A 27,748-nucleotide genomic window follows, 5' to 3' on the forward strand; every position below is an offset into this window, starting at 1 on the left:
AAATATAAAAGACTCACAAGCCAAATAATATACAAGTTTTCATAAAATAGTTACAAAAATGAATAGGGCGTAATAATAACTTTTATTTATAGCTTATATGATCATATTTGTGTTGTCCAAGTCTTTTTGTGTTTTTCTTTTTTTTAAGTCTTGGATTTATTAGAGAACAAATAATAATAACTATACTGATAATACCAACATTTCAAAGCTTAGATTTTATATATTTCTACCTAGATTTTATATGTTTCTATTAGCTCATTCATGTAAATAATCAATTCAATATCTATCTATCATCATAAATATGTAATTTCAATGAACTAAATTTGAGAATTATTCAAATTTACCAATCTTCTAATTTCTACGTCCTTCAGCTTATGACTATTAAATTGCATACATTTGATTCGCATAAATTCGCAAATGATATAGATAATATTCACACTGCTATGTAATCAAACTTTAGATATAACTGAATTGAGCTTCTAAACATGATATAAATGGAGCTGAAAGCAAGATGATGGATAGTAATGTTCCCAGTAACTTTGAGAGAATCTGAATCTTTTCAGTCCATCATATTAATTCCATCTGCTCATGAAAATTAACAATTGGATATTTTAAATCTCAGAATCTAAGTCATTCCATGTACTGTCTACTGATGATAATGTAATCCATACGTTGGAGAACTATTCAACACTAAGGGAAAGATAATAATTTCATAACAAGACTTTCTCAGTACACGACTGGAATGAACTTGTCTACAATGTAACCTCCTATTGTTACCTTCAGTCTAGTGTACAACCTCATTACCCAGAGCCTGGGACGGGTAAAGTGGACATGTACACAAAAAGGAAAAAATGGTGTGAAGCCAATATACAGAGGGCATCTTAATACAGTGTAACTCCCTAGTTGTGTAGGAAGATAACCTGCATCGATGGCTAATTCATCCATTAGTTTGCAGCATGCTACCTTCCCTTGCAAACCACCGTTTCCAAAAGAACAAATGAAAAGGGATTTTACACATTTTCCTACCAGGACTACTTATTTTTCTCCTCCCAATAGTCCATGGATGCTACTGCATGTCTCCTTGCTGCATATACGGAAGCAAGATCTGTTAATATTACCCACTGCAACTCCTCCAAGATCTACAAGGCATAATAATACTACGCAATTTCTCATAGTCTCTGTTCAGAATCTCTGCTTAGTTAACAGTAGTTGAACGCATCTGCATCTCAAGAATAGGCAATACCTGATTCGCTGCATACAGTGATGGCTGATTAGAAGGCATTGTAGACTGTACCACCATCACATCCTGCACACAAGACATCAAAATTTTACTTTTGCAACAAAACAAACTCTAGAGATGTACACAAGCAAAATCAGACTCACTGGCTTAGGGGTGAACGCTGAAGACTCACCGAAACTAAAAACCTGACTGCTGTGATAGATAAGCAGGAGAGCATGCTCACGCAGAGAAGAACCTTTTCTCAATAGTTTCTCTTTCCAGGAATGCAAGATACGTGTTGAAATAACCAAGCCAATTCCAATTTCGGTCGCTGTTTGAGTACAACAAGAGAAACACTTTTTGCTATATTCTCTACTTTCCAGCACAAACCAATAAATACTTACAGGAGCCCCCATAGGATAATGCACGGATTGTGGTGGCATTGAAGGGTAAAACATGCCTCCATACTGAACCTGCTCCCCTCCACCTCCAGACCAAGGTACTGCTGTCTCCTCTTCCTGAGAGCAATGACCATTTCATATCAATGACGCGTTCACATAACAAGGCAGAGACTCTCAAGGAGAAGTAAAAGACTTTAAGGTGACTCAAAAGTCACTTTCTGAAGCAGCCGTCTCAATGGTGTCAACTGATATAAAACTCCTGTTGTTCCATAAGTTGACACTCAAATTCTATAATGGTACATTTAGGTACTATACAATAATGCTGTTTTACACTTATTTTCTTTCCTTCTCAAGCAGTACAACACTTTTTCCAGCATGACTATGATCTCCAAACCTGAAGGTAAGGTCTAGCTAAATGGCACTCTGTGCTACCAAATTATTTATAAAACCATCCCTACCAATTCGCACCCTTGCGCAATCCAAGAATATTCTTCGTTCTTAGAATCGCATGTACGATATGGAACCCCAGATAAAGGCCCAACCAATACACAACAAGTCAACCCCAGACTAAAAGATTTTGAGAACGATGGATGATCATAACCCCTCTGAGATTTTTGAAACATACCTTGAGCTCATCGCGAGGAACAATATCCACGAGAAAATCAAAGATATCACCCCTGGTTATGGCTCCAGCGATATCATTTCTCTGTAGTGTACGCCTCTTATTCTCTTCTGTGTGAATCCATGACCGCAAAGTCAACTCTAAAATAAACATCTCACATGCCTTCGCGAACAGAACTGGAGCCTCAGCTGCAATCATCTGCCAAAGAACAGACATAGGAATCTTGTGTCACAATGATATAGTATATGATTCGGATCCCCAGCTCCGAAACAATTATTTAAGTCGCAGTAACAGCGGAATCAAATTATGCATTTAGGAGCGATTATGCTTTACGAGAAGATCTGCACTTACAAAATACACAAACTAGAGTCCGCTGGTGATAACCTACAAATGGGGGTCTGAAAAATGTTGTTCGTGTACTCATGCTACTACTTCATCGAACCAATTCAATACCCTACTGCCAAAATATTGCCGACGCAACAACACTGGAGTTTCTTCACAGAAGTTTACGGTTCTAGTAGTTTTCAGCTTAACATTTTCTTCGTCCAAGAGGTATTCAATACTTTATCTAACACATGAGGAGTAGGGAACCGAAATTCTCACCTTCACATCTTCATCTGACTTCATAATTTTCTTGATGCGTGCTAACGGCAGCTGGTGGTTCTTGAATTCTGTCCACAAAGGAGCCTCCGTTGTTAGTTGCCGAGAGCGTATTTACAAATTGAACATGCGTAAGTTTACTGCTTTAATCCTTATATAATAGTGCACTGCAACCTTACAGGATTGAACACTTCGGACAACAGTGAGAGGCATATTACTTGAGGGACAGCATTCTAGTGAAACCATGATGCGAAAAACTCGTAGACTAGACGAATGAACGCCTGGCTCAGGTCAGGTACAGCCCTCATAGTTTTGCAATGATTAGTTAGCACTCTGCATGTGCGAGGACTTGAACTTTTGAAGTTCCACACCTAAACAGTTCACTACTCTGAAAATTTGTTTGAATTGAATGCCAATACTTTGAGCATAGTTTAAAAGCACTTTACGAATACATTCATCGCGTGTTTTTCTGACACGAACATTTCTTACGACTCTGCGTCAACATGTAAACCAATCGAACAATAACCGATGCATATAACAATTGAAACAGTTAGAATAAGTATCTCACACCTAGCACCATTCTTCAGGACTGTACTTTCCATCCATCATGTGCGCCGATCCATTATCAAAGTTTCTTACTGCGTTAGGAGTTACTATAACGAATCCCCTATAAGAACTTATCCACTTGGCTGAGTCTTTATCCAGGTTCCACAGACGAGCTAGGGAATATCAAGGACGTTCTTATAGAACAACTGGTTACAGAGTGTCTCAAAATTTACACGATTTACAGGTCAAGGTGCACATAGATAAGTCGGGAAAAATGAAGAACCTGTAAGATGTGTCATGAGCAGCTCCGACTTGCTGGATTTCTCTGGAAAAAAAAAAAAAAAAAAAAAAAAAAAAAACGTCTTATGAAATGAGAAGCCAATTCAAAACCGAACACTCTTGTTAAAAATAACAATCAGAATCACCCGAGACGACGAGAGGCAAGCCTAAAGCGGCACATGTTCATATGTACTCACGAAGGAAAGAATGGTTTCTGCACCATTTAACTGCTCCATTTCTTGGTTTTGCTGCTGCCAAAACATCTGCAGCTGTTGGTGCTGCATGTGCGAGTTCATCTGTCCTTGCCCTTGCATCTACACACAAAACCACCCACACACATACACACACACAGCGAGAGAGTTGTGCACTAGTCAGCAACCTCCTAAATTCTCAACTCAACCTCAAATCGCCTCACCAGCACCTCCACCTCCTCTAAACCAAAACGCAACCATCACAGTTATGATTCATAATTCCAGAAATCCAAAAAACTGAAAAAAACTCTAGAAATGCATTAAATCCTGCATGACTAGGCCAAAATCACTAGTCACGCCTCCTGTGAGAGAGAGATACAACCATGAACCAAATGACGGACTCATCATCTCCTCCCCTCCTGCAATGACGCGCTCACCTGGTGCTTCCCTTGCTGGAAACTCTGCTGCGCCGTAGTAGTAGCTCCGGCGCTGGATTGTGGTTTAGCAGAGGAAAGAGACGCAAGTCCATGCTGGTTCGACGCCATCGCTACTGCTGCTGCCAAGCTCTCTCTCCACACCTCTGCACCAGCGAACTCCCGGTTGAATGAGCCCGCGAGTGCCCGCATGGCCATGGCCCCATGCATGCTGGAGCTATGTGACCATGCAGCCATACCACCGCCATTGGAACCACCATACGTGTCGGCATCTTGATGCGCGCGAAGGCGATGAGCCCTACAAAAGACAGTTCTGTGGAGAACTCTGCTGCTGACACATGGCGACCTCTCATTGGCCCACCTTTCGGGTTTAACTTGCCCCCGCTGGAACTTACCCCGCGGTAGATTCATGGTACTTTTTTACTTTCACTTTTTTGGTGCGCGTTAATTCGAATCTGGTGTCATCACAATTGTTGTGAGTTTTTAAAATTTGCATTGATGAAAGAGTGTATTGGAAATTTTCATGCTTTAATATTCATGTGTATGGTTTTGAATTCTCCAATACATAAAATATTGACAACATTATTTTATTTTTTTCAATTTGTAAATTTTATTGGAATTTTTACACATTCTGTTTTTTTAAAATTTTATTTCCGAAATTAATTTAGTTTTTTTTTCTCATAACATGAATTTATTTGTCTTCTTCGTTGCTGATTTTAAAATAAAAATTTATTAATTTATTTCATGAAAATTTATAATAATATCTTTATTTTTAAATATTTAAATAACTTATTCCCTAGAAGTAACATGAATAAAATCAAACTAACAAAAATGCATATTTTCTTGCAAGTTGATATATCTAAGCAAGCTACAAGTTGATGCTAGATTAGATTTTCATTAGGTTTTGTTATTTTGCAAGTTGTGCACTCCTAGCATAGCACTACTTTTTTGTTTGAAAAACATGTTGTGTTGGATATCCTTATGTTTTAGTAGAAAAACAGCACATAGTTTCAAAAGAGTAAATTATCTAGTCGAAAAATTTGCAATGATATATTTTTGTAACAATATAACATAGTAAAAGTAGTGGTTGTTAATATAAGTAGTTAAATATGGTCATAATTGAAAACACATTATATATGCTTATTTTTGACATACCTTTCAATAGAAGAATTGTAAGAATAATAAGTTTTGTCTTTCCACCTCACAAGGACTTTGTAGCAAGAATGTCCAATAAGTGCAAAATGACAACTTAATATTGCTCTAATGTGTTTCTTTTTGCAAGTATGGATTCCAATGTTTAAATAATTTGTCTACTTACATATTAATATGTTTTTACTTAAACTTGTGAATTTTTCTTTTGTTTGGTAGAAAATTCATAACTGAACACCTCATCACACATTAGATAAAAGTTTATCATGTAAAATTTTATAAATCTAGTACATAAATGTGATTGTGGATTTAAAAAAATATGATAACATTACATGATGAATCTTGTATTGTGACAATCTTATATTGTATTGTGCAAAAACTCAAATTAAATTAGTTTGAGAAACACAAGTGGAAGAAAAAGAAATTATTATATATTTATTAAATTGGCATAAAACATCTGATTATGAGAAAACGACACAGTTGACTTTAATATTACCATTGCCATTGGAAGGTGCTCACTAAGGCGATTCATGAGTTGGTCTACACAAGACGAACCAATTCCATTCTATTTCCAGTTTGTTCTAATTTAAAATTATATATGATTATAACGAAAATGACTTTGGTTAATACAATTAAGAGCTGTACAAGTTTTTGTTTAAGGAATCAAATTACTTCTGTATTAACTACTTGAAGCTTTAGTATTTAATCAACAAAACCTAGATTTTAATACACTGCAAAATAACTTTTTTTGAATTTGACTTTTATAGTGCACACAAACCAAAGAAGATACATGATGTTATACATAGCTTGTTAAATGGTTTGCTTACTAGACCAATAAATAGCAACCAAGCCTTTATATATTTACATACATTCTGTTGGGCAAGACGAAAAAATAAGGATTTATTAATGATTCATCGCAGTATCAATTGGAATGCCTCATTGTTGCGCTCATCTTGGAATTCGTAGCCTAGTGCATTAGCACGATCAATAAACGCCTGCTCATCTTCCTTGGTTATCTGTAAGGCAACAAGTACATTGGCACCCATCTCACCCTGCATAATAAACAATACAGTACAAAGGTCCTTCAGTCCATGAGCATGACAAGTAATACTTTATACACTAATCTACCGCCTCAAAGCATTATGGGTACAAGTGAAAACATATTACAACTATCCAGGGCTCACGGAAAAATTTGAAAGAAGACCCTGCCTAATGCTATCCACCAACACTACCAGCACCATGCTAATATAATAATGACCAAATACTGTAGAGCATATGAAATACCTGTGAGCGGTAGTGGAAAAGTGTAATATTCCAGCTTGGTGAAAAAGCGTCAAGAAATTTCATGAGTGCACCTTGTCGCTCGGGAAACACAAACCGATAGAGAAGCTCATGCTGTACATGTGCACGTCCTCCCATCTGCATATATACTCGTATATCATTAACAAGGACGTGGAATGAACCCAAATTCATAAAACAAGCACCTGAAATTAAGCACCAAAAGACCTTGACAAATATTACAACAATCGCTGGAACGTATTTAACAATGCAACAGAAATCTTGAACACAAAAAATCAGCGCGAAAGATGAGGGTGGCACCAGATGCCGCAGATGATCTTTAGCAAGATCATTGTTCGTCAAGTCCATAGTGCGCATATTGGCACCTTCCATACGCTCCTTCAAGGCCGAGAGCTCCTCTTCTTTATGAAGACCCACACTGCGCAACGTTTCTTCCATCAGAATCCTCAGATAAAATACCTTCAAATCAGCGCGTGACATATAAAACTAGATTACTACGATTTCTAAAAATAAATCTACAGGATCATCTAATTCAATATAAGCCAAGATTCCAAGGGAACACTGATAGGTAAAGGCGAAACTTCATTACTTGTTGCACAAAATACGACACTCAATTCGTGTCAATGTAAAATGATTTGCTTTGAGGGCACATACCTGTACAAAACAAGAGCTTCTTGGTCGGTGGTGTAACGATATTTGAATTCTGTGATATCGACGGATCCAACCTGAAGCCACATGAGCTCATGTTATCCATGTATCACACTTTCACAAGGCACACATCATTGCACTAAAATAAGTACCGCTTGTAAGATACGATAACAAGTATTCGGGATGTACCATCTGTTGAAACTTCTTGAATGAACCTGGCTCTTCAGGCATGAAAGTTGCAAGAACAGCTTCTTTGCGCGCACCGACGTCAGCCAACTCTGTCACCACTCGGAGACGATCAAAATTCATATTAGCCCCACTTGTGATAGCAACCACAGACTCATCCTTGATACCATAATACTGACAATAGGCTTTTGCTCCAGCAAGAGATAAAGCTCCAGCGGGCTCCAAGATGCTTCTGGTTTCCTCGAACATATCCTGCGTCGAGTAAAAAAAGTATACATGTAACCAAGAAATGGATCACAGAGAAAAAGGGGGAACAACAAATCGCACAAAAAATATAATAATAATAAATAAAAAAAGGATCATATAAATGCATATCAACAACCATAGATAGTGTCCCACCTTGATAGCAGCACAAATGGAGTCACGGCTGACTAACACCACACCATCTAAGAGATTCCGAGAAAGTCGAAATGTTTCTTCCCCAACCATTTTCACTGCAACTCCGTCAGCAAAGCCCCCAACTTGATCCAGGACAACACGTTTACCATGGTAAAGTGACAAAGCCATTGCATTGGCATCAGCAGGCTCCACACCAATAATCTTCACCTGTGAAACAATAATTATGCACAAAAGTGACACTCTCGAAAGCAAAATCTTTAAACTACACTTAGATAAACAAAACTGATTCACCTAAAGAGCTATTATACAGCAACATCGACAGCGAACCATCAGCATTTTTCGGAGTGGATTGACTTAATACTAAATTCACACAACATTTGTTCATCCAAAACACAACCTCATTACTTAAAATACCCATTAAATAAACTCATGAGTGTAATCACAAACATCAAAATGTTCTACCGAAAACCTCACCTCCGGGCGAACTTGCTTCATATATGCAGCGATGCCTGCAATAAGTCCGCCACCACCAACAGGAACAAAAACTGCATGCAGAGGGCCCGGGTGTTGACGCACAATCTCCATGCCTACCGTACCTTGACCTGCTATGACTTCAGGGTCGTCGAATGGAGGAATGAATATACGGCCTTCATCTAAACTACGCTGCTTGGCATAAGCTTGTGTTTCATCATAAGAATCTCCAACTAGAACAACCGTCGCTCCTAACCTCTTAACCGATTTCCACTGCAAGTCGCGAATTATGTGTAAGAGTTAGACTCGTATTCATCAAGGCTTCTCACAATTTGTAAACTATATTGCAAGGCATATACAAAAGTTTGAAGTTGTGAGACGTTCCGAGAAAAAAAGTTAAACGTAGAATAAACTCATTTGTTTTGACAGTATAGCTCCTCCCATGTGAAGCAAGACTCGAGGTAATAGTTCACACAATTCAAGTAGCGAATGCAAAGTGCATCTGTGGATTACTTCAAACATTCTATTGGCAAGGTTAGACAATTACAAAAAGACAAAACCTTCCGCGACGCTAACCTTGATTTCTGGGGTGGTGACTGGCATAGCTATTACAGCATCGCAATTCAACCTACGTGCAGATAGGGCAACCCCTTGAGCATGGTTTCCTGCTGACGAACAAATCACTCCCTTCTTCAATTGTTCTCTGGGAAGCTTGGCCATCATGTTGTACGCGCCGCGCAGCTTGAAAGAAAAAACCTGCGGCCAGCAAACCTTCCATGTAAGGGTTGGAAAATCGTATGTTATTTAACGTCAAACAGCACTTCCATAGGATAGTAAGTAAATCATGCATTCTCTCCGCTTTGAGAGAATCAGGCTTCATGAAAAGCCCTGCCCTTAGTAATCATGAACTTCCCAACCATGTAAAAATGCGAGCCCTTCCCAGAGTACTCAAAATTTCACAAAGTCTACATCTGTCTCTCATTCTATGCTCCTACCACGACGATCTCACAATATACGGAAAATTGTTATCTAGATCTTTGAGAAGCAGATTTGTGTTGTCACAACTAAACTTCTCGCATTCTTGTAAAACAGAGCCTAACAATGTCTTACAGATCGTCTCTAGAATTGACGAAGAAACTCATGCATAATTGCAACAGAGAAAATCTTCAAGAGCACAGATGAAGAAGTTTTAAACCAACCGGCTGCATATCTTCGCGCTTCAACAGCATTTTCACGCCCAATCGCTCACTGAGCTTCTTAGCAAGCTCAAGAGGACTTTCGATAGCAACATCATAGACCTTAGCAGTCAAAATACGTGTCAAGTAGGAAATCGCAGTGGGAGCTTTACTGTCACTCTCCAGATCCCTCGTCCGCTCTGAAATTCCACCCACTTTACCCGCCTCGTACTGCAAAGAGCCGGGCATAACATGGGGATACTCAGGTGTGCTTGGCAGCGGCTCAGGCTTGGGAGGCGCATCCACGACAAGGTCTACATCAGCCGGATCCTCAACTGTAGGAGCAGCAATGCCAGAGGTAGCAATTACTTGCGGAGTCGACCCCTTGGGGCTCTGAACATTTCTTCCTCTATTGAGCGGTCCATCTACTGAGGCTCGCACTCCCACCGCAGTCCTCTTTCCCTTCCAACCTATACACAACTCCCTGGTCCGTACTGAACCACACTTCAAATCCTCACCACCACCCAAGCCTCCTATCTCCAATCCGGTCCGACCTCCAAGTTTACACGCTCCTTGCACACGCAAGTCCTCGTTCCTTGCAAGTTTTGAACCAAACGAGATCTCGGAAACGCAAGGTCTAACAAGATGCGAGGAGAGACTAGCCATGGCGGCCTTCACTCCTCCAGGAAGGCTTCAGCACTGGCTCGGAGTTTAAGCGACGTCCTTCTAGAGCAATGAGGGCACAAAAGTCCGCTATACTCACACACCACAACACCGAGCTACCAGAGGGGGGTTTGAAGACGAGAGACAAAAACCCTAAAACCTCAATATTCTTCGGAACTGAGAATATCTAACCGTCTCTCCTACTCTGTGGGCGGCTGATCTGATATACATATATATATAGTATGCCTCTCAGCAATTCACTGTTGCAACCCTCGTGATCTGGGTTCCAGTTTCGCTGAGTGTGAACCATGGCTGCGTTTGAGCCATCAGAAAAAGGCTGCAGACCTACGTTTTAGCAGCAAAATGTCACATGTGATGGAAGATGAGTGGATATTGTTTCGCAGGCTACAATGTTATCTCTCTTTTGTAAAGAAAAAGATGATTCGCTTTTAGTGACAGTAACAAATCATAATTAACGAGGATTTCGGTAGGAAGGTTCACTCAGAGGGTACACGCTGCCAAGAAACCATTGCTTAAATGCGTAGGACGAAAAAGACCAAGAGTGGCCTTCCGCAAGTGAATTGCTTACGTGACAACAATCCAATTAAGCAGTTTCTATCTACGTACTTTGTTTTCAAGTGAAGAATTTAGCGAACAACACGAAGAAAGAAATTTATGTAGAGATGAATCGAAATTGACAGCTTAGAACGAATGCGTTAAAAATATTGTGACTGTAATCATAAGAGTCCAGTGACCATGACGCAAGACGTTGGGTCAGGTTATGTAAGGACAAGACGCAGAGGTTCAATCTATAAGTACAACTTTCAGCACCTGATGTGGCCAGCAATTGAGGTCACAATGGCATTGCAGACGATTCCCAAATGCAAATCTCGGAAACTAGGCAAGACTAATCTAAGTTATTATGGACAATTGCGTTAGAAATCCCTATCCACACGCTGTAAGTGCATGGTAAGGCATGGCGCATGGCGTGCTAACCGTCTGACAGAACAAGCTCCTGAATTAATGATACGTAACATCCGACGTCGTGAAGATGTATTTACGCCTCTAAGTAAATTCGACAGTCAGTCTTCAACAGGAAAAATAGCGTAATTTGACAAGAATACATCCAAGACCACCTGGATGGCAGCAGAGTTTATGTACCAATGCTCAAAACATGACGGCAATTCCCACCGAATGTTTCAAGGAATTCTTTTCCTTCGAAAAATAAAATTGCCAGATGAGGCTAAGAATACATTGAAGAGGACCTTCGACGAAAATAAGTGCCAATACGCATTCTCGAGACATCCAGGAGTAATCTGACGAATGCTCCTTGCGGACAGAACTAAATGACTAACTCCTCCAGTCAACGGCATAAATTGACGGTAACAATTGAGCACACGATTGTTGAATTTTTCTAACAAGACCAAGGAACACAATTGCTATTGCCATTTCTGAGACCTAAACAAACCGTGAACCCTTACATACGCCTCTACATGAATGCTCTCATGTGTGTCAGGAAGGAATCGCTAGAAACAAAAATGTCCCGCGAGATTGCTGTAATCGGCGCATTTGCTGCGTAAAAGAAAAGGCCCTTCAATCCCAGCTCCCCTTGTTGCGGCGATCAGCCTTCTTGGAACCAGCCTTCTTCTTGTCGTTCAAACGCCTCTCATTGTCAGCCTTAGCCAATTTCTCGATCCGCTTAAGCTTCTCTTTCGACGGCGGGGGCGGCACATACGATGCAGCGTCGATCAATTGCTGAAGCTTACTCAAAGCATCCTCAATGTTCCCCTTCTGCGTCCTCGTTCTGGTGGACGAGATAACCAACTCCCCGTCGCTGTTCACCCGATTCTTCTCCGTAATCAGCAGCTTCTCTCGAATCCTCAACGGAAGCCACTCTGCCTGCATCACATTAAACCTCATATCCACTTTCGTGTTCACCTTATTCACATTCTGCCCACCCGCTCCTCCACTCCTGGCGAAGCTCACCGTCACATGGTCCAACGTGACCTTCGGCACGGGCACATCCAAATCCTCGTACTCTGGCAATGCATCCAACTCCTGCTGCTTCTGTGCCAACCGCGCCGGCATGCGTTCGCTGGAATCCGCCTTGGAAGAGCTCAAACACCGCCACTTCTCGCAAGTTCCACGCCATGGCAGCTGTACCAAATTCCCCCTCGCCGGAAACACTACAGTAGAAATTCGCACCCTGGGACACAGCTTAAGAGGAGAAGCCAACACAAGGTTTCTGACCAGAGGAGCCAAGGCGGTCACGGCTCTCGCTACCGCCATAGCCAAAACCAACACTACTAAACCTCCCTTTGAACGCACCCACCCACCCACACACACACTTCATGTCTCGCTTTCTATCTTCTCAGAAATTTCGTAATGCTTAAAACCCTCCAATTTGCCACCTGCATTGCCACTCGATGTTCATCCGTGAATACTCATGATGAATGTCCTCTCACCGTATTCATCCATTAACCTTATTCATCCATAGATCAACAACCATCACTTCGTCAGCTTTCATCTGTTTAATTATTCATCCATCCACGATGGAATGTCCTCATCCGAAGCTTAGGTTTCTTCCCAAACTTCTTTCACAAAGCATTGTCATGGTACCAAAGTAATTTTTGATGTTTAATTTTTATTTTTAATATTTTGAATAATACATACATGGAATATGTTTTTATTTATTTTTGAGAAGGATACAACTTGATATTTTAGCCATAATATAAAAGAATTTAACTAATATTAAGGTTTGTACAAATTGCTAGACATTTGTACAAGACAATATTAATTCAATGGGTTATGATATGCAATTTTTAAAAATACTGATAACTCAACAGAAAATATTTTTGGTATTTTTAAGACTAATAAAGGATTAAATTTAGGTATAATAGTCTCTATGACATTAGTTATAATATCATATAGATTTTAGAATGATGTTAAATTAGAACCACTATAATTTTAAAAATAAATGCTTATTAGGCAAAAAAAAACCTTGTCTTAGTTAATATGTTGGGTAAGAATTATTATTAGATATAAAAAGAATAAAAAATATTAATTTTGAATTTAAAGTATAATAGAAAAAATTCAAGATTTATAATTAAAATCAAAAAAATAAATAAAATTTGAGATAATAATATATTATTTAAAATTAAAAAATTATAATAAAAAATTTATTTAATTTGATAAATTATATTATATATAAACGTATCTACAAAGGTGATCTTTTAGTATTTTAAAAATTAAAATTTATATAGAATCATTTTAGCAAGAAAAAGAAAAAATACCATATTTTGTGTAATTTTAAAGGAATCTAATTAATTTTTAACTATAGATAAATAAATAAATAAAAATTGATTAAAAATTCTATTTTTTATTAAAAAAATGTAGTTGAATTATAATTTATAAAATTTGATCAACATTTATTTTATTTTATTAAAGATTTGGAAATATAAACTACAAGAAGTTGTTACAATAAAAAATTGAGATGTTTTTTAATATAATAAAATAGCAAAAAACAACAACAACAACAACAACAACAACAACAACAAATTGGACACTACTATATTGTGTTCTAAACATCTCAAATATTTCAACTATCAAGAAATAATGTTTATGATACAATATAAAAAAAAATCTAAAAATTTGTTGCATTAATATATATTATTAATTAATATATATATGATCTTTTTAATAATTTTTTAATAAAAATAACTATGAATCTTTTTATTAGTTTTTTTTATATATTTTTTTTATTTTTTTATAAAAAACTATACAATATTTATATTAGTAGATTTTAAATGAAAGAAAATTTACATTTGGTCAAGTAATTTTATTTTAGAAAATAATTTTAAAATTTTTAACTAAACCATATTTTTAGAGCTAAAAGATGAAACGTATTTGTAATATTTTTAAAAATTATAAATATAATATCTAAAATTAGATGATCTATATATATATATATATATATATATATATATATTTCATATGAAAAGATGAAAATACATAATTACTTTGGTGGCTTAAATGATTAAAAAAGTTCTTACGATACTAAGATAAATATGTATATACTAGCAAAAACTTGTGCTGTTTGGCATTGTGATCTCTAGCATATCTATCCATTTCTTCATTCATCTTTAATCTATATCATAACCATCTATTTCCTTATTCATCCATGTTTCCTTGTTCCCTTATTTCCATCTTTCTTTGTTCTATTATTTCATGATTTTCATGTTTCCTAAGTTTTCTAATTTTTCTTCTTCACCACCAATTAAAAGATTTCTTTGTCTCTTTGTATTATACCTAATTTGTCTTATATAATATATATATATATATATATATATATATATAATTTTATAAAATTATTATTTATTTGATTTTTTTGAAAAAAACCAAAACTAAAATATTAAGATATTATAATTATATAAGTATAAAAAAATATTATCATATTTTACTTTCAAATAAAAACTTTATTTAATATTAAATCTATATATATATATATATATATATATAGATATAGATATATGTCTTATTTTTAAAAGAGCTTTAAATGGTCTTTCTTTGAATCAAGTCATAAAAAAAGTAAAAAATCAATCTATCATAAAAAATGAACATTTATGAATAATCAAATCAATTACAACCAAGCAAATATATAAGATTTATTTTTATAAAAATATGAAGAAGATAAAAGAAATAAACATATTCTTGATTATAAAAAAATTACAATAAAAAATTACAATCTTTTAGAATTTGTTTTTTTTTTAAATTAAAAAAATTTATTTATATAATATAAATAATTATAATATCTTATAAATAATTTAGTTTATATTAAATTATAAGCACAATATCATGATATGGCTATTTTGTATAGAAATTTATATAATAAAATTATAAAAAATTCTATTCAATAATTTTAATATTTATTTTTTGTAAACATAAATGTCTTGTATTAAGCTTTATAAAATCATTTGAATATGGTTTTGTTTCAAATTAAAAATTATTAAAAAATAAAATAAGATATTTTAATTTGTCAAAAAATATAAGTAACTTGTTGATTATTAATTCTAATAATACATGCATATGTAAAAAAACATGAATACAAAATAATCAAAATGTCAATATACTTTTACATCATCTATAGAAAGTAGATATTTACTTGAAGATCTATTGTGAAAGACAAGAAGATTAATGGCCCTTGAAACAGAATTAAGAACAAGAAAGGCCTTGATGAGACTAGAAAAGGCCTCATTCATGCCTCCATATATACTATCTAAAAAAAAGCTTTGTAATGACGTTTTATAAGTCCTATGATATGTATCCAACTTGTAGAATACATGTGGCACACATGTACCAACTTGTATTGCAAGTCATCAACATACACAATACATGGCAAAGTTTTCAATCTACCAATCACTTATAAATTACATATGAAGTCAAATCTGTGTCTATGAAGCTATTGTACAAGAGATTATTAAATTCACTTCCTACTTACTTATTTCTATATAATTTCTTTAATATATATATATATATATATATATAACAACATTATCTAATTTACACATAATTTCTACATTAATCACAAGATTGTGGAATTTGATTTTATTAAAAAAATTGAGATATTATTTTTTAATTATTTTTTATATTTTATTTTTATTTTGAGTATTTAATTTTTAATTTTTTTCTTTAATTTTCTATGTACTATTATTCAAATTATGTAATTTTAAAAAATAATAAAATTATATTCTATTTATAAAATAACTATATATAAATTATTAATAAAATATATTATAATATTATTAATTATATTAATATTCATTATTATATTTCTATAATAAAAAAACCTATGTATTAGTTATAATATTTACACATAGAAATTATATATTATATCTTGTTTAAAATATACCATATTTATCTTTTAAAAATCTGATATCTAAAAATATTTAAAAAATTTAAGCAAGATTTTATATTCATTAGATTAAAAAGTTGAATGGTTATTTTATATTATTTCTTCATTTCATTTGTTTTTTTAAACTTGTCAAATCAATGAATTGAGAATTTACAACCTTATTAAAAGATTGCATTGATTGATCAAACTCTATAACTACATTGATTGTTGGAAATCAGACTTAATGTGCTTTGGTACTATATTCACTTATTTTAATAAAGAATATACATTCTTTAAGTAATATGTGAATTGGATGACAAATAAACTAATATATTCATCTATTGGATATAAACGCAAACTTATTCGTAGGATGAAACCTCAACAATGAAGATGGATGATGATGTCACTTGCTGAAACTTAATTCTAAGTAGATGAATGTTAGATGAATACTACTAATACCTAATCTCAAATACGATCTAGAATGAGTATATATATGGTGCTTGCCTAACCACTATACAATCAACTTACTTCTTATTCTTGCTTATTCATATAGCTACTTGAGTATTCTAGTTGTCATTTTGATTAGTGATTAGTGTAGAAAGAAAACTATTAGAAAAATATAGATTTTTTTTTTAGATTTGGTGATTAAGGTTATCTCATCTTTTTTTGAATTTGATGATGATAAGCTAGCTATAGTATGCAATGACTTTGAAAATATTCTATGGCATTGTATATTACTAATAGAGGGTTAATAAATCCAAAAGCAAATAGAAAGAAGATGATGCAAATTATATTTGAGACATTCAATATCTTGGTAATTTAGGCGTGTTTTCATTGTATACAAACAAATAGATAACAAATATTGTTATTATATTAAGTGTATTCTTGTTTAAAAATGCAACAGGTATCTAGCTTTAGAAGGTAAGTAAAAATACAAAAATAATCATACCAATTCTAATAGAATCTTCAATAAATATTTAAGTTAACTTTAATAATTTTAGTTAAATTTTAAATAATTTAAAATAAATTTAAAGAATTTACAAAAAAAAAAAAAAAAAAAAAAAAAAAACACAAAGAATTCTTAAATTAACATCAAAGAAAATAATAAGAAATCTTAAAGAAATATAAAAATAAACCTTTAAAGAAATAATAATAATCTTAGAGAAATATTAGAAATAGAAAAATTTAAAGAAACAACAAAAAATACTAAAGAATTATCAAAAATAAAAATCTTAAATAAAGCCTAAATAAATTCTAATCAAATTCTAATTTAACCCTCACTAGAATCTTAATGAATCTTAATCAAATATTAGGTCAAATTCTAATTAAAACCTTAATTAAAACTCTAATAGACCTTAATTAAATCCTAGGTCAAATCCTAATGAAAACTTAATAAAATCTCAAATCCTAGATTAATCTTAATAAATCCTAATAAAATCCTAAATCTTAAAAAGAAAACTCTTAATAATCCTATAGGAGATTAAAAATTCAATAAAAAAATAATTAAATTATTGATTTTGATTCAAACTTTATACACCTTATAAAACTAAGTTAATAACAAGCAGAAAAAATTTAAAAAAGATCGCACATACCAAATAGATGATAAATCCTAAAATTCACTTGGGTCTTGGCTGATCTTCTTTTTCAATCTTGATGTCAATCTTCCCAAGCCAAAGTCTCTTAATTTCACTATTAAATATCTATTAAAATATATATATATATATATATATATATATAAAAATCAAGTCTACTACTTCTATACACAAATTTTACCTCAATCTAATTAATAAATTACTAAAGATCTTAGAAACCCTTAGGTACTCTCAAAATCCCATTTTCAACACTTCAATCTACTTAAACATTAATAATATTTAATCTAATTATTTAGTCATACTCAAATTTATACCATGAAATTAAAAAAATTATAATAAAAAATCCACAAATTATCATTTGTAGATCTACTACCAAATGCATAAAATTCTTCCAAATGTAATTTTTTTATTTTATTTCACAAAATCAGATTTATAGAAAACAATCATAATTTTGAGAAGCTCTTACAAAGTCATCACAAATTCAAATTTCCTAAAATCAATACTTAAAAAAACCGTATAAAGTCTTCTTTCAAATTCTTCTCTTTGATTTGCAAAATAACTATGGAATTGCCATAGGTGCATGGTTTTGTATCTTGGTATTTGATTTCAACCTAGATTGACAACCAATCTTTTCTAGGTATTAATTTTTGGTAGTTTTAGGTAATTTTTGTTTTAATCTATTTTTAATTCTCTTTCAAACATATCTAAATTAATTTTTTATCTCATTTACTTTGATTTGGCTCATTTATGCCTCTATAAAATAAATAAAAGTTCTTTCTATAAAAATTAGTATTAAGATTAAATTTTTTATTATCTTTTTATAATTTATCATTATTTTTCTATTTAATCTTTTCACTAGTTTCTTCTATAATAACATCCATTTTATTTTTATATTTCACCATATAATTATGTTACTATACAATATTGTGTTGAAATGGCATGAAGTACATAGTGCCAATCTATAAGGGGTATGCATTATCACACACAATTCCACGACTACATCTAGTAGGATGTTGGTCAATAAAGAAGAGGCTTATTAGATGTTCCAACAATCTATTAGAATTTCTAAAAGCAAAAATTGAGTGGATTTTCTATTTGCAAAGATGGAAGTCCAACATGCTCTCTAAATGCAAAGGCAACAATTCAATAAACTCTTCAAGTGATCTTATGGTAGAATTAAGATCTTTTCATTAAATAATTTCTAGTTTGATCCTCCACAATAGCAATGCAACTAAATAGATGATGCAACAATGGTCAAAGACAATGACAAGATTGTAATAAATTTAGTTTTTATTTTATTTTATTTTATTTTTTATTTTTTTTAGATATCTATATACAAAAATAACCTCTTCATTAGAAATTTCTATTATATAAGTATTTATATATTATTAACATACATATTTTTTTCAATAATTATCAAGATATTATGAATAGGTAGAAATAGATTTTATTATATAAATAATAATATCTTATAGATAAGCTTCTTAAAAGCTTTATAAACATAGCTTTGACTTTATACATATTTATAGTTAATTAATAGGTTAAAAAATTAACCAATAAATTAGCCACCTATTGTATGTATTGATAACTTATATTATCATGCACATAAAAAACTTGCCTAATAAATTGAGACATGTATCTTGCAAGTTGGACATGTATTGAAGGTCTTATAGAATAGTTGTGGTAACATGACTATATAGTGAAAAATAAAAATATAGATGTTATTATAGAATAGCATAGCAGAAAGATGTAGTAGAAAAATAAGAATAAATAATAAAAAGGTAATAAAAGATTCAATCTTAATACAACTTTTTTGTAGAAGGAATTTCTATTTACTTGTAGAAGCATAAATAATCCAAATCAAAGTAAATGAGACAAAAAATGATATTGGCATATGTAGGAAGGATTTTAGAGAAGATTTCAGCAAAATTTACCTCAAGAAGTTAAGAATTGATACGTGGAATGGACCAATTGTCAACTTTGATCAAAATCAGATTCTAAGACACAAAACCACATACCTATGGTGACTTTGGGATTATTTGGTAGATTGAAGAGTGAGATTTAAGAGCAAACTTGAAAAAAGATTTTTGGAAATTGATTTTATATCAATTGAGTCAATATTAAGTTTTTGAGGGATTTTTAAAGTTAGTGATGTTCTCAATTGGTTTAGATTTTTGAGAAATAAAAATATGTTTATAAATTTGAAGGTTTTTTGAGATTCGTGGTATATGTGAATTTTGGATAGTATGTTGGTATTTTAGTTGTTAATAAATGTTAAAACTTTGAGATGAATTGAATGGTTAGATCAAAGTATGTAAAGTTTTTTGTAGATTAAAGTTTCAAAAATTGGAGTTTAAAGGTTAGTGAGTATTTCTAAAATCTCTAGTAACATATGAATTAGATTGAAGTGAAATATTATTGTGTGGATACTAGACTTGATTTCCAATATTTTAGATAAAATTTGAAAGTAATTCAATAGTTTAAGAAGGAGATATTGGTGCTCAAAGTTTAATACTCACATTGGAATAGGAGGCCACCTAATACTCGATTGGATTATCTTGCTTTTCTTTCATTTGGTAAGTGCAATTGATTTCATCTTTTTTGTATTTTTTTCTAACTAAGTCATTAAAAAGTATGAAAAATTTGAATTGACATCAAAAGTTTGATTATTACTTATTGAGGTTCTATTTGCTATATAATTCTTAAGAGTTTGTTTTAAATCTAGGATTTCATTAGAGTTGGTTTTGGATTTGGTCTAGGATTTGATGTAGGATTTGATTAAAGCTCAATTAGGATTTCAATTAGGATTTCAATTAGGATTTGACCTAGGATTTTATATAAAGTTTGATTAAGATTGAATTTAAGGTTTCAATTAGAATTATATTAGGATTTTTATTTTTAATATATTTTTAGGATTTTTTATTGGTTTTTTTTTAAAAAAAATTAATATTTATTTTTAAGATTATTATCGTTTTTTTAAAGTTTTATTTTTATATTTCTTTAAGATTTATCATTATTTTTTTTTGGAATTATTTTGGAACTTCTTTTTGTTTCTTTTATAACTTCTTTTAAATTTATTTTTGATTGATTAAAGTTTGATTAAGATTATTAAGGCCTACTTAAGGTTATTTAAGATTCTTTTAGATTTAGTAGAATTTTTTGAATATTTCTACTTATCTTCCACAACTAGATGCATGATGCATTTTCAAGCAAGAACACACGTAATACAACAATATTATATTACTAAGTGATCGTTATTAAAACTTAATATGTAACAGGAAATAGATAAGATAATTGTATAGATAATTAGAACCATGGAAGTTTCTAGAATTGGAATTAAGTTAGTAGACCAAGTAGGACCTACCATAGAACATTCTAGAAAGAATTTAGGATGATTATTTAGATATGGCCTACCATGAAACCTTTTAAAAAAAAGACAATTATCTAGATGGAGTCCACCATCTAAAGAATATTTTAAAAATTCTAGGGTGGTAGCACAAGGTATAAATAAGACTTGTTAAGGCCTTTTAGAGCATCTGATCAGATATGGCTTGAAACCCTTTCTCTTTGTAAAATTTGGTTTTGCATCTTTCTGTTCAATTCCATTCTATTCTATTTCTATTTGCATAGTTTTGTCTTTTATGTCATATTTTATTTAATTTTGTTTAGTTCTGTTCTAGTTTGTTTTGTCCTATTTTATAATGAAGCTTTTTGTTGCTATAGATTAGAAGGATCTTAGGTTTTGGAGATAATCTACTCCTGTTTCATTTGGTATCAAAGCGACTATTAGTTTATTTTTTGGTAGTATATCAATACTCATCATGTAGTCCAAGACAAGTTATTGTGATGACATTGAATATTGTGTTAGCATTAATATAAGCTACTCTTAAAAAGTCAATTAGGAGGTGAGAAGACATTAGAATAGTAGAGTCTAATGGAGGAATAAAAAGATGAGAGATATAGCAGAGCAAACCTAGATAGAGGCTCAAATACATCAGTCTCTTAGGCCAAATAGCTACTTTGCAAGGGCAAATAAAAGCCTCAAGGAAAAGAGAGTTGACATCTATTAGATTGAAATTGAGTAAGCTTAGTACATACTTTGGGACTTCAAGACAAGAAGATGTATATTAATGGATCTTCAATATGTAACAATACCTCCAACTATCTTGAGCAAATATCATTGAAAGAATTATATATGCAGCCATTTGAGAGATGCGGCAACTATTTGGTGGCAACATTGAGTTCAAAGCTATGAAGCTTAAGGTGGATTTTGTAATTGGAAGGAGTTTAAGGCCAAGTTTAGGAATCAAATTTGGCCCATCAATGCAAAAAAGATAGTACGCAATCAGTTAGTAAGTCTTACACAATTTAAGTTAGTGTAAGATTATGTCTCTCAATTCAAGTTCTTATGTCTCTAAATTAATGATATTTTGAAAGCAGAGATAATGGATTGATTCCTATGAGGTTTGAAACTTGGGATCCAACGAGAGGTGGAGTTGAAGGATTTACAAACATTCAAAGAGATAATTTGGATTGCAGAAAAGGTTGATGTTGTAGATTTTAGAAATCGTAGAGCATGACTTATAATATAAAGTCCTATGGTGCTATCTAATACTATAGCACAACAACTAATACCAATAGAGATTGATGCCCTACAAGGATCATTGACACCACAAAGATGACAAATATTGGTACAAAATGGATTGTATTTCTATTATAAGGAGCTAGGCCATTAGATTAGAGGTTGTCTAAAACATCAAAATTCAAGCACCAGTAAGATAAGGTAGGTTTTTAGTCTCAAAATTTATCAAGTAAATAATAAGTCAAAGAAAGAAAACAAGGCTCCTTAGTAAAAGTACTAAGGGCAAGTATTGGAGATAGCTATTGTCTCTCAGAGATAAATGGCATAGCTTCAAATAACTATAAAAAAATTAATTTGTGCATCTAATAGGACTACTAAGATGACAACCATGTCAAAGACTTATAGATTGTGGCTCTATAGAAAATTATATCTCAATTGAAATTATTGATTAGCTCGGAATTAAAATTAAGGCAATCAAAGAAAGAAGTATATATCTTGTTGATGACTAAGAGAACATATTGAATGAGAAATGTAAAGATACAAGGCTAGATTGGTTGCTAAAGGCTACTGACAAGTTATTGGTGTTGATTTCAATGAGACATTTATTTTCATGGTCAAATTCAACACCATTAGAATTATTGTGGTAATTGGAGCAATAATGGACTTGAAAATACATCAAATAGATGTGAAGATGGTGTTATGATGTACTTAATTTAAGAGCAACAAAGATATTTAGAAGATAATTAATTTTACTTATAAAGGGATAAAAGAAGAATATAATATTAATACATTTATAAATTTGACTAGAATATAGAATATAAAATTGTTGTCTTAAATGGATTATTTAAACTTGAGGGTGTTTTCTTTTAGGATAAATATCTAGCTCTATAGTAGTTCAAGATGGATATTGAAAGGAGATTAGAGATAGGAATTTTTGGCATAAAGGATTTTAATTTTTTTTAGAAGGAGGGAAGCTAGAATTGAAAGGAATGGAAAGAGAGAATTTCTGCAGTTTTTGAAGAGGGGACAAGTTTCAAGTCTAGTTTGGGGTTTTGAAGGCCAGTTATAAACTTTTCATCTTTTTATTCTGAAATTTTGAAAGAAGTTAGATTGTATTGTTAGATTTTCAACAAGCTATAGTAAGCAAGAAACAGAGCTATGAAGAGGGAGAACCATGTGATTTTGTGAAACAGGGGTCGCTGAAGTTTTTGAATGGCAAGATTTAAGATTAATTAGGAATTTCTATGCCATTTCTTGTATTTTATTTTTTTATTTTTGGAATTTTAAAAAAAGTTGGATTTTATTTTTAACTTTCCAACAAACTATAGTACATAAGAAATAGGGCTATGAAGAAGGAAATCTAAGCAGATTTATAAGAAGGAGATTACTAGAGTTTTTTGGATGGCAAGATTTAAGACTAATTTGAGCTTTTTTATTGCATTTTCTAAATTTTTATCTTTTTGTTTTGAAATTTTGAAGGAAGTTGGATCTTTTTGTTAGCTTTCTAACAAGCTATTTTATATAAAAAGAAGAGATTTGAAGAGGGAGATTCATATGAATTTATTGGAAGGGATTTGTTTTAATTTTTAGATGGTGGAATTCAAGACTCATTTGGAAATTTCTATATCATTTATTGGATTTTTTACTTTTTATTCCAAGAGTTTGGAAAAAGCTAAAGTTTATCTTTAGCTTTCGAACAGGTCTTAGAATGCAAGAAAAAGAGTTGTGATGAGGGAGATCCAAGCTAATTTGTACATAAGGGTTTTGAGGTAGCAATTGCAATAAGCACCTAATTTTTTCTTCTTTAGTTTGGTTCTCATTTTTTCAAGTTTTTATTTATAAAATTTAATAATTTTTAAGTTGTAGCTTGATTTAAGTTCAATAAGCTAAAAATATTTTAGATTAAATTAGTAATAAGTGAATTATAGGTATTTTAATAAGATAAGGTTTGGATTTAAGACTTGAGTTAGGGGTTGGATGCAACTTGGTACAAGATAGAAATTAGTCTAAATTTTTTACTTAGCCTTGGATTATCCATTTAATCATTGACTTCATTTGGATAATATTGTACTTCTTATAATCCACTTCTAATCAAAGACCTTTTGTTCTCTTGAGAAGATTCACCCTCTTGATAATGGCTTTCTTAAATAGAAGAATAGAAGAGGACATCTATATAGATGAATCTTAAGGATTTATTGAAGAAGACAAACAACACCTTGTTTGTAAGTTGAAAAAATCCTTGTATGGGCTCAAGTAATTACAAAAGGCATGGTATCAATATATTGACTTATTCTTTTTAAAGGAAGAATTTTAAAAAATAGGCTAATCATTTTATGTATGTGATGTAATCAAGTGAGTTTGTGTTAATTTTCATCCTCTATATTGATGATTTAATCATCTTAATCAATACATTGAAGATGATAGATTGATTGAAAGTAAAGTTAAAAAAGGTGTATGAGATGAGTAATTGAAAGAGCTTCACTATTATTTAGGAGTAGAATTTATGAGAGATTACACTAAAAAGACCATTACAATGAGTCAAAGTAAGTGCATTAAAGAGGTATTGAAAAAATTCAACATAAAAGAGTGTAAGCCTATGGATATACATTTGGAGGCCAATTTGAAGTTAATGAAGCTCATAGATAAAGAATTTGCTAAAGTTGAAGATCAAAGGCAAGGTATCCCATACAAAGTAGTAGTAGGCTCATTTATGTATGAAATGGTTGGTACAAAGATAGATCTTGTATATGCAGTGAGTGTTGTAAACCAATACATGTCAAAGGCTAGATTAATCTATTGAGCAACCATCAAAAAAGATCATGAGGTATTTCAAAGATACTTTGCATTTCAAATTATGCCTTTGAGGTGATAACATTACTTTGCATGGTTATTATAATGCGGATTGGGTTAAAAATGCAAATGATAGAAGATCAACAATAAGATATGTTTTTTTTTTTTTTTTTTTTTTTTTTTTGGTATAGGAGTTATTTCATGGAATTGCAAGAAACAACCAATAATTATAAGATTAGTAATAGAAGCCAAGTATATGGCAGCAAACCATGGTGCAATGGAGACAATATGGCTTAGACAATTTTTAGAGGACATTGAAGTGGTACAAATAGAAGTAACTTTAATGGAGAGTAATAATCAATGATGTCTTGCATTTACAAAGAATTGAAAACATCATTGAAAGACTAAATATATTAACATTCAACATCACATTATAAGAGAGAAGATTGAATTAGGAGTGATTCATATGAAGTATTATACAACTTGAGATATGCTTGCTCATTTATTAACAAAGGCATTTGTAAAGGATAGACATTACATATTAACAAAAATATTAGGATTGAAAACCTTTGATTAATGCCAAAGTGAAAGTATTAAAATAAATAAATAAAAGAAAAGTAAAATAAATTATATTTATAAAGGATATTATTTTAGGTAAGTTACTATTGATCAAAAGGTTGATTCTTAGTATATAAGAAGGCCAAGAGATAAGATAGATGAACAGACAAAAGATCTTAAAGATATAAAGAATATACTAAAAATATATTTTTATAATAAATAAAATAGCTATAAATAATCTTGATAGAATTTTGGGTGGATATATTTATCAAAAGATGGAAATTGTTCATTAAAGCAATAGCCACCACCTATAAGTTATAGATATTGGAAGTAAGAGATATCTTATTCCATACTCTCTTTGTAAGCAACTTTGCTAATACTATGTATTGGTGACTTCAAAGTTCTTTTTTTTCAATAAACTTACCTTGTAAGTTAAGAAATGTGTTTAGCAAAGTCAACTTATATTGAATATTGTATAGAACATTACTACATAGCTCATAGTTAGATAGTATATATGGAGGCAAGAGTAAAATCTCCTTCACTCTTATTAATGATTTTCTAGTCTTTATTCTTATTTCAAAACTTTTTAATCTTTTTTATTTTTGGCAATAGCTATTCTAGTCTTAATACTTTATCATTTTTAGGATGAATATTTATTCTTTTTGAATTATACAAGAATATTTTGAAATTCTTCTTATTTTAATTTAGATCCTTAATAATTTCAGAAGAGTACTAACTTATTATTTGAGAGCTAAAATAGACCTCTACTAATTGGAAGTTTATTTTAATTCACAAGAAGTGAATTAACTATAGGAATTTTAGAAGTTGTAGCTATTCAATTGATTTTAATCAAATCACTTTTTATTCGTTTTTAATAATCCAAGCAATGAAATCAAAACTCTAATATCAACTCACACTTAAAAATAATAAGTTATTTTACAAATTTGATGCAATAAAAAAATCCATATTAATATGATTTTTATTTATTTATTTATTTATTTTAAAATTTTATTTAATTAAAATTCATGTATTGATAAAAAAATCATTTTTGAATAACTTCTCATCTTTGAATAAATTTTCATCCTTGCATAATTTTTCATCCATAATAAATTATTTAACCAAATTCAATTATTTATCCAAACTTAATCTTTTATGCCTAAACCTAATATCATCTATCTAAATCTCACATTATCCAACTAAACTTAATATCATTCAATTGAATTACTTCACCTTATAAGTCATTTCAAAGAAAAATGGATGTTGAAGTAGCATAGATCTTCATTGTAAGCTACTAAACATGGACTTTTCTTTCAACAATATAGTTTGATCTTGCTTCTCAGTCAGCACTTAATTTTATTTAGAATATTATATAATCTTTCTAACTTCAATTTTGTAGTGATTAAATTTTTTTTGGATCCTATCTACTATAACCGCAAACACATTTGATACAAGATTTTGTACTTTTTCACTAATAGATATAAAAACACCTTGAATTACTTGTAACATATTTTTCTTTTTTAACTCTAATTGTACTTGCAACTTTGTTAAATATAATATTAAGTACTTGCTAGTACCATCAATCATCGACTATCCAATACACCAAAGCACAGCCTTCCATGGATGGATAAGCCAAACTTATCTCTAATAGATACAGCATAGATTCACCTTCTCCAACTTTCATTTTCAATCACTTGTATACTTACTTCAAATATTAAGCTGTAAGTAGAGGGACCTCAAAATTCTTCCTTCCATATTTACAGTACTCCTACAAATAATCTCCTAAACCAACCACAACTTCCAAGACATTAGAATCTAGTAAAGATAGTTTTAATATATACAACTACTTCAATTCAATTTCTATCCCTAATGTCACATTTCCTTGACAATTCCAAATCTAAATGCAGTTCACAAGGACAATTTTATACAAGATTTATTCAAAAATCAACAAGTAAATGATCCAAGTTCTTTGTTCTATCATATCACAATTTCAAATACTATATTAAACTCCTCATTCAGCTAGTCAAATAAAATATATATAGGCATTACTTCACATT

At 31.7% G+C, this 27,748-nt stretch overlaps 3 protein-coding genes across 3 annotated transcripts; all 3 read right to left on the minus strand.

Annotated features, from left to right (window-relative positions):
* Nucleotides 1–538: 538 nt before the first annotated feature.
* Nucleotides 539–4,423, minus strand: LOC112286578 (nuclear transcription factor Y subunit C-3). The gene is made up of 8 exons (XM_024528561.3): nt 4,296–4,423; nt 3,888–3,981; nt 3,672–3,713; nt 2,846–2,913; nt 2,246–2,440; nt 1,624–1,737; nt 1,244–1,306; nt 539–1,084 (listed from the first exon to the last, which is right to left on the minus strand). The coding sequence occupies exons 1-8, from the start codon at nt 4,401–4,403 to the stop codon at nt 1,067–1,069; spliced, it is 702 nt and encodes a 233-aa protein (XP_024384329.3). The 5' UTR covers nt 4,404–4,423; the 3' UTR covers nt 539–1,066.
* Nucleotides 4,424–6,311: 1,888 nt separating this feature from the next.
* LOC112286577 (threonine dehydratase biosynthetic, chloroplastic) lies at nt 6,312–10,626 on the minus strand. The gene is made up of 9 exons (XM_024528560.3): nt 9,644–10,626; nt 9,021–9,200; nt 8,448–8,717; nt 7,974–8,180; nt 7,578–7,826; nt 7,395–7,465; nt 7,041–7,158; nt 6,726–6,860; nt 6,312–6,493 (listed from the first exon to the last, which is right to left on the minus strand). The coding sequence occupies exons 1-9, from the start codon at nt 10,283–10,285 to the stop codon at nt 6,353–6,355; spliced, it is 2,013 nt and encodes a 670-aa protein (XP_024384328.1). The 5' UTR covers nt 10,286–10,626; the 3' UTR covers nt 6,312–6,352.
* An 808-nt stretch (nt 10,627–11,434) lies between these two features.
* Nucleotides 11,435–12,648, minus strand: LOC112286579 (uncharacterized). Its single transcript, XM_024528563.3, has one exon. The coding sequence runs from the start codon at nt 12,569–12,571 to the stop codon at nt 11,876–11,878; it is 696 nt and encodes a 231-aa protein (XP_024384331.1). The 5' UTR covers nt 12,572–12,648; the 3' UTR covers nt 11,435–11,875.
* Nucleotides 12,649–27,748: the final 15,100 nt, after the last annotated feature.

Source organism: Physcomitrium patens, chromosome 9 (assembly GCF_059467195.1).
Source record: "Physcomitrium patens ecotype Gransden chromosome 9, ASM5946719v1, whole genome shotgun sequence".
Classification (NCBI taxonomy): Eukaryota; Viridiplantae; Streptophyta; class Bryopsida; order Funariales; family Funariaceae; genus Physcomitrium; species Physcomitrium patens.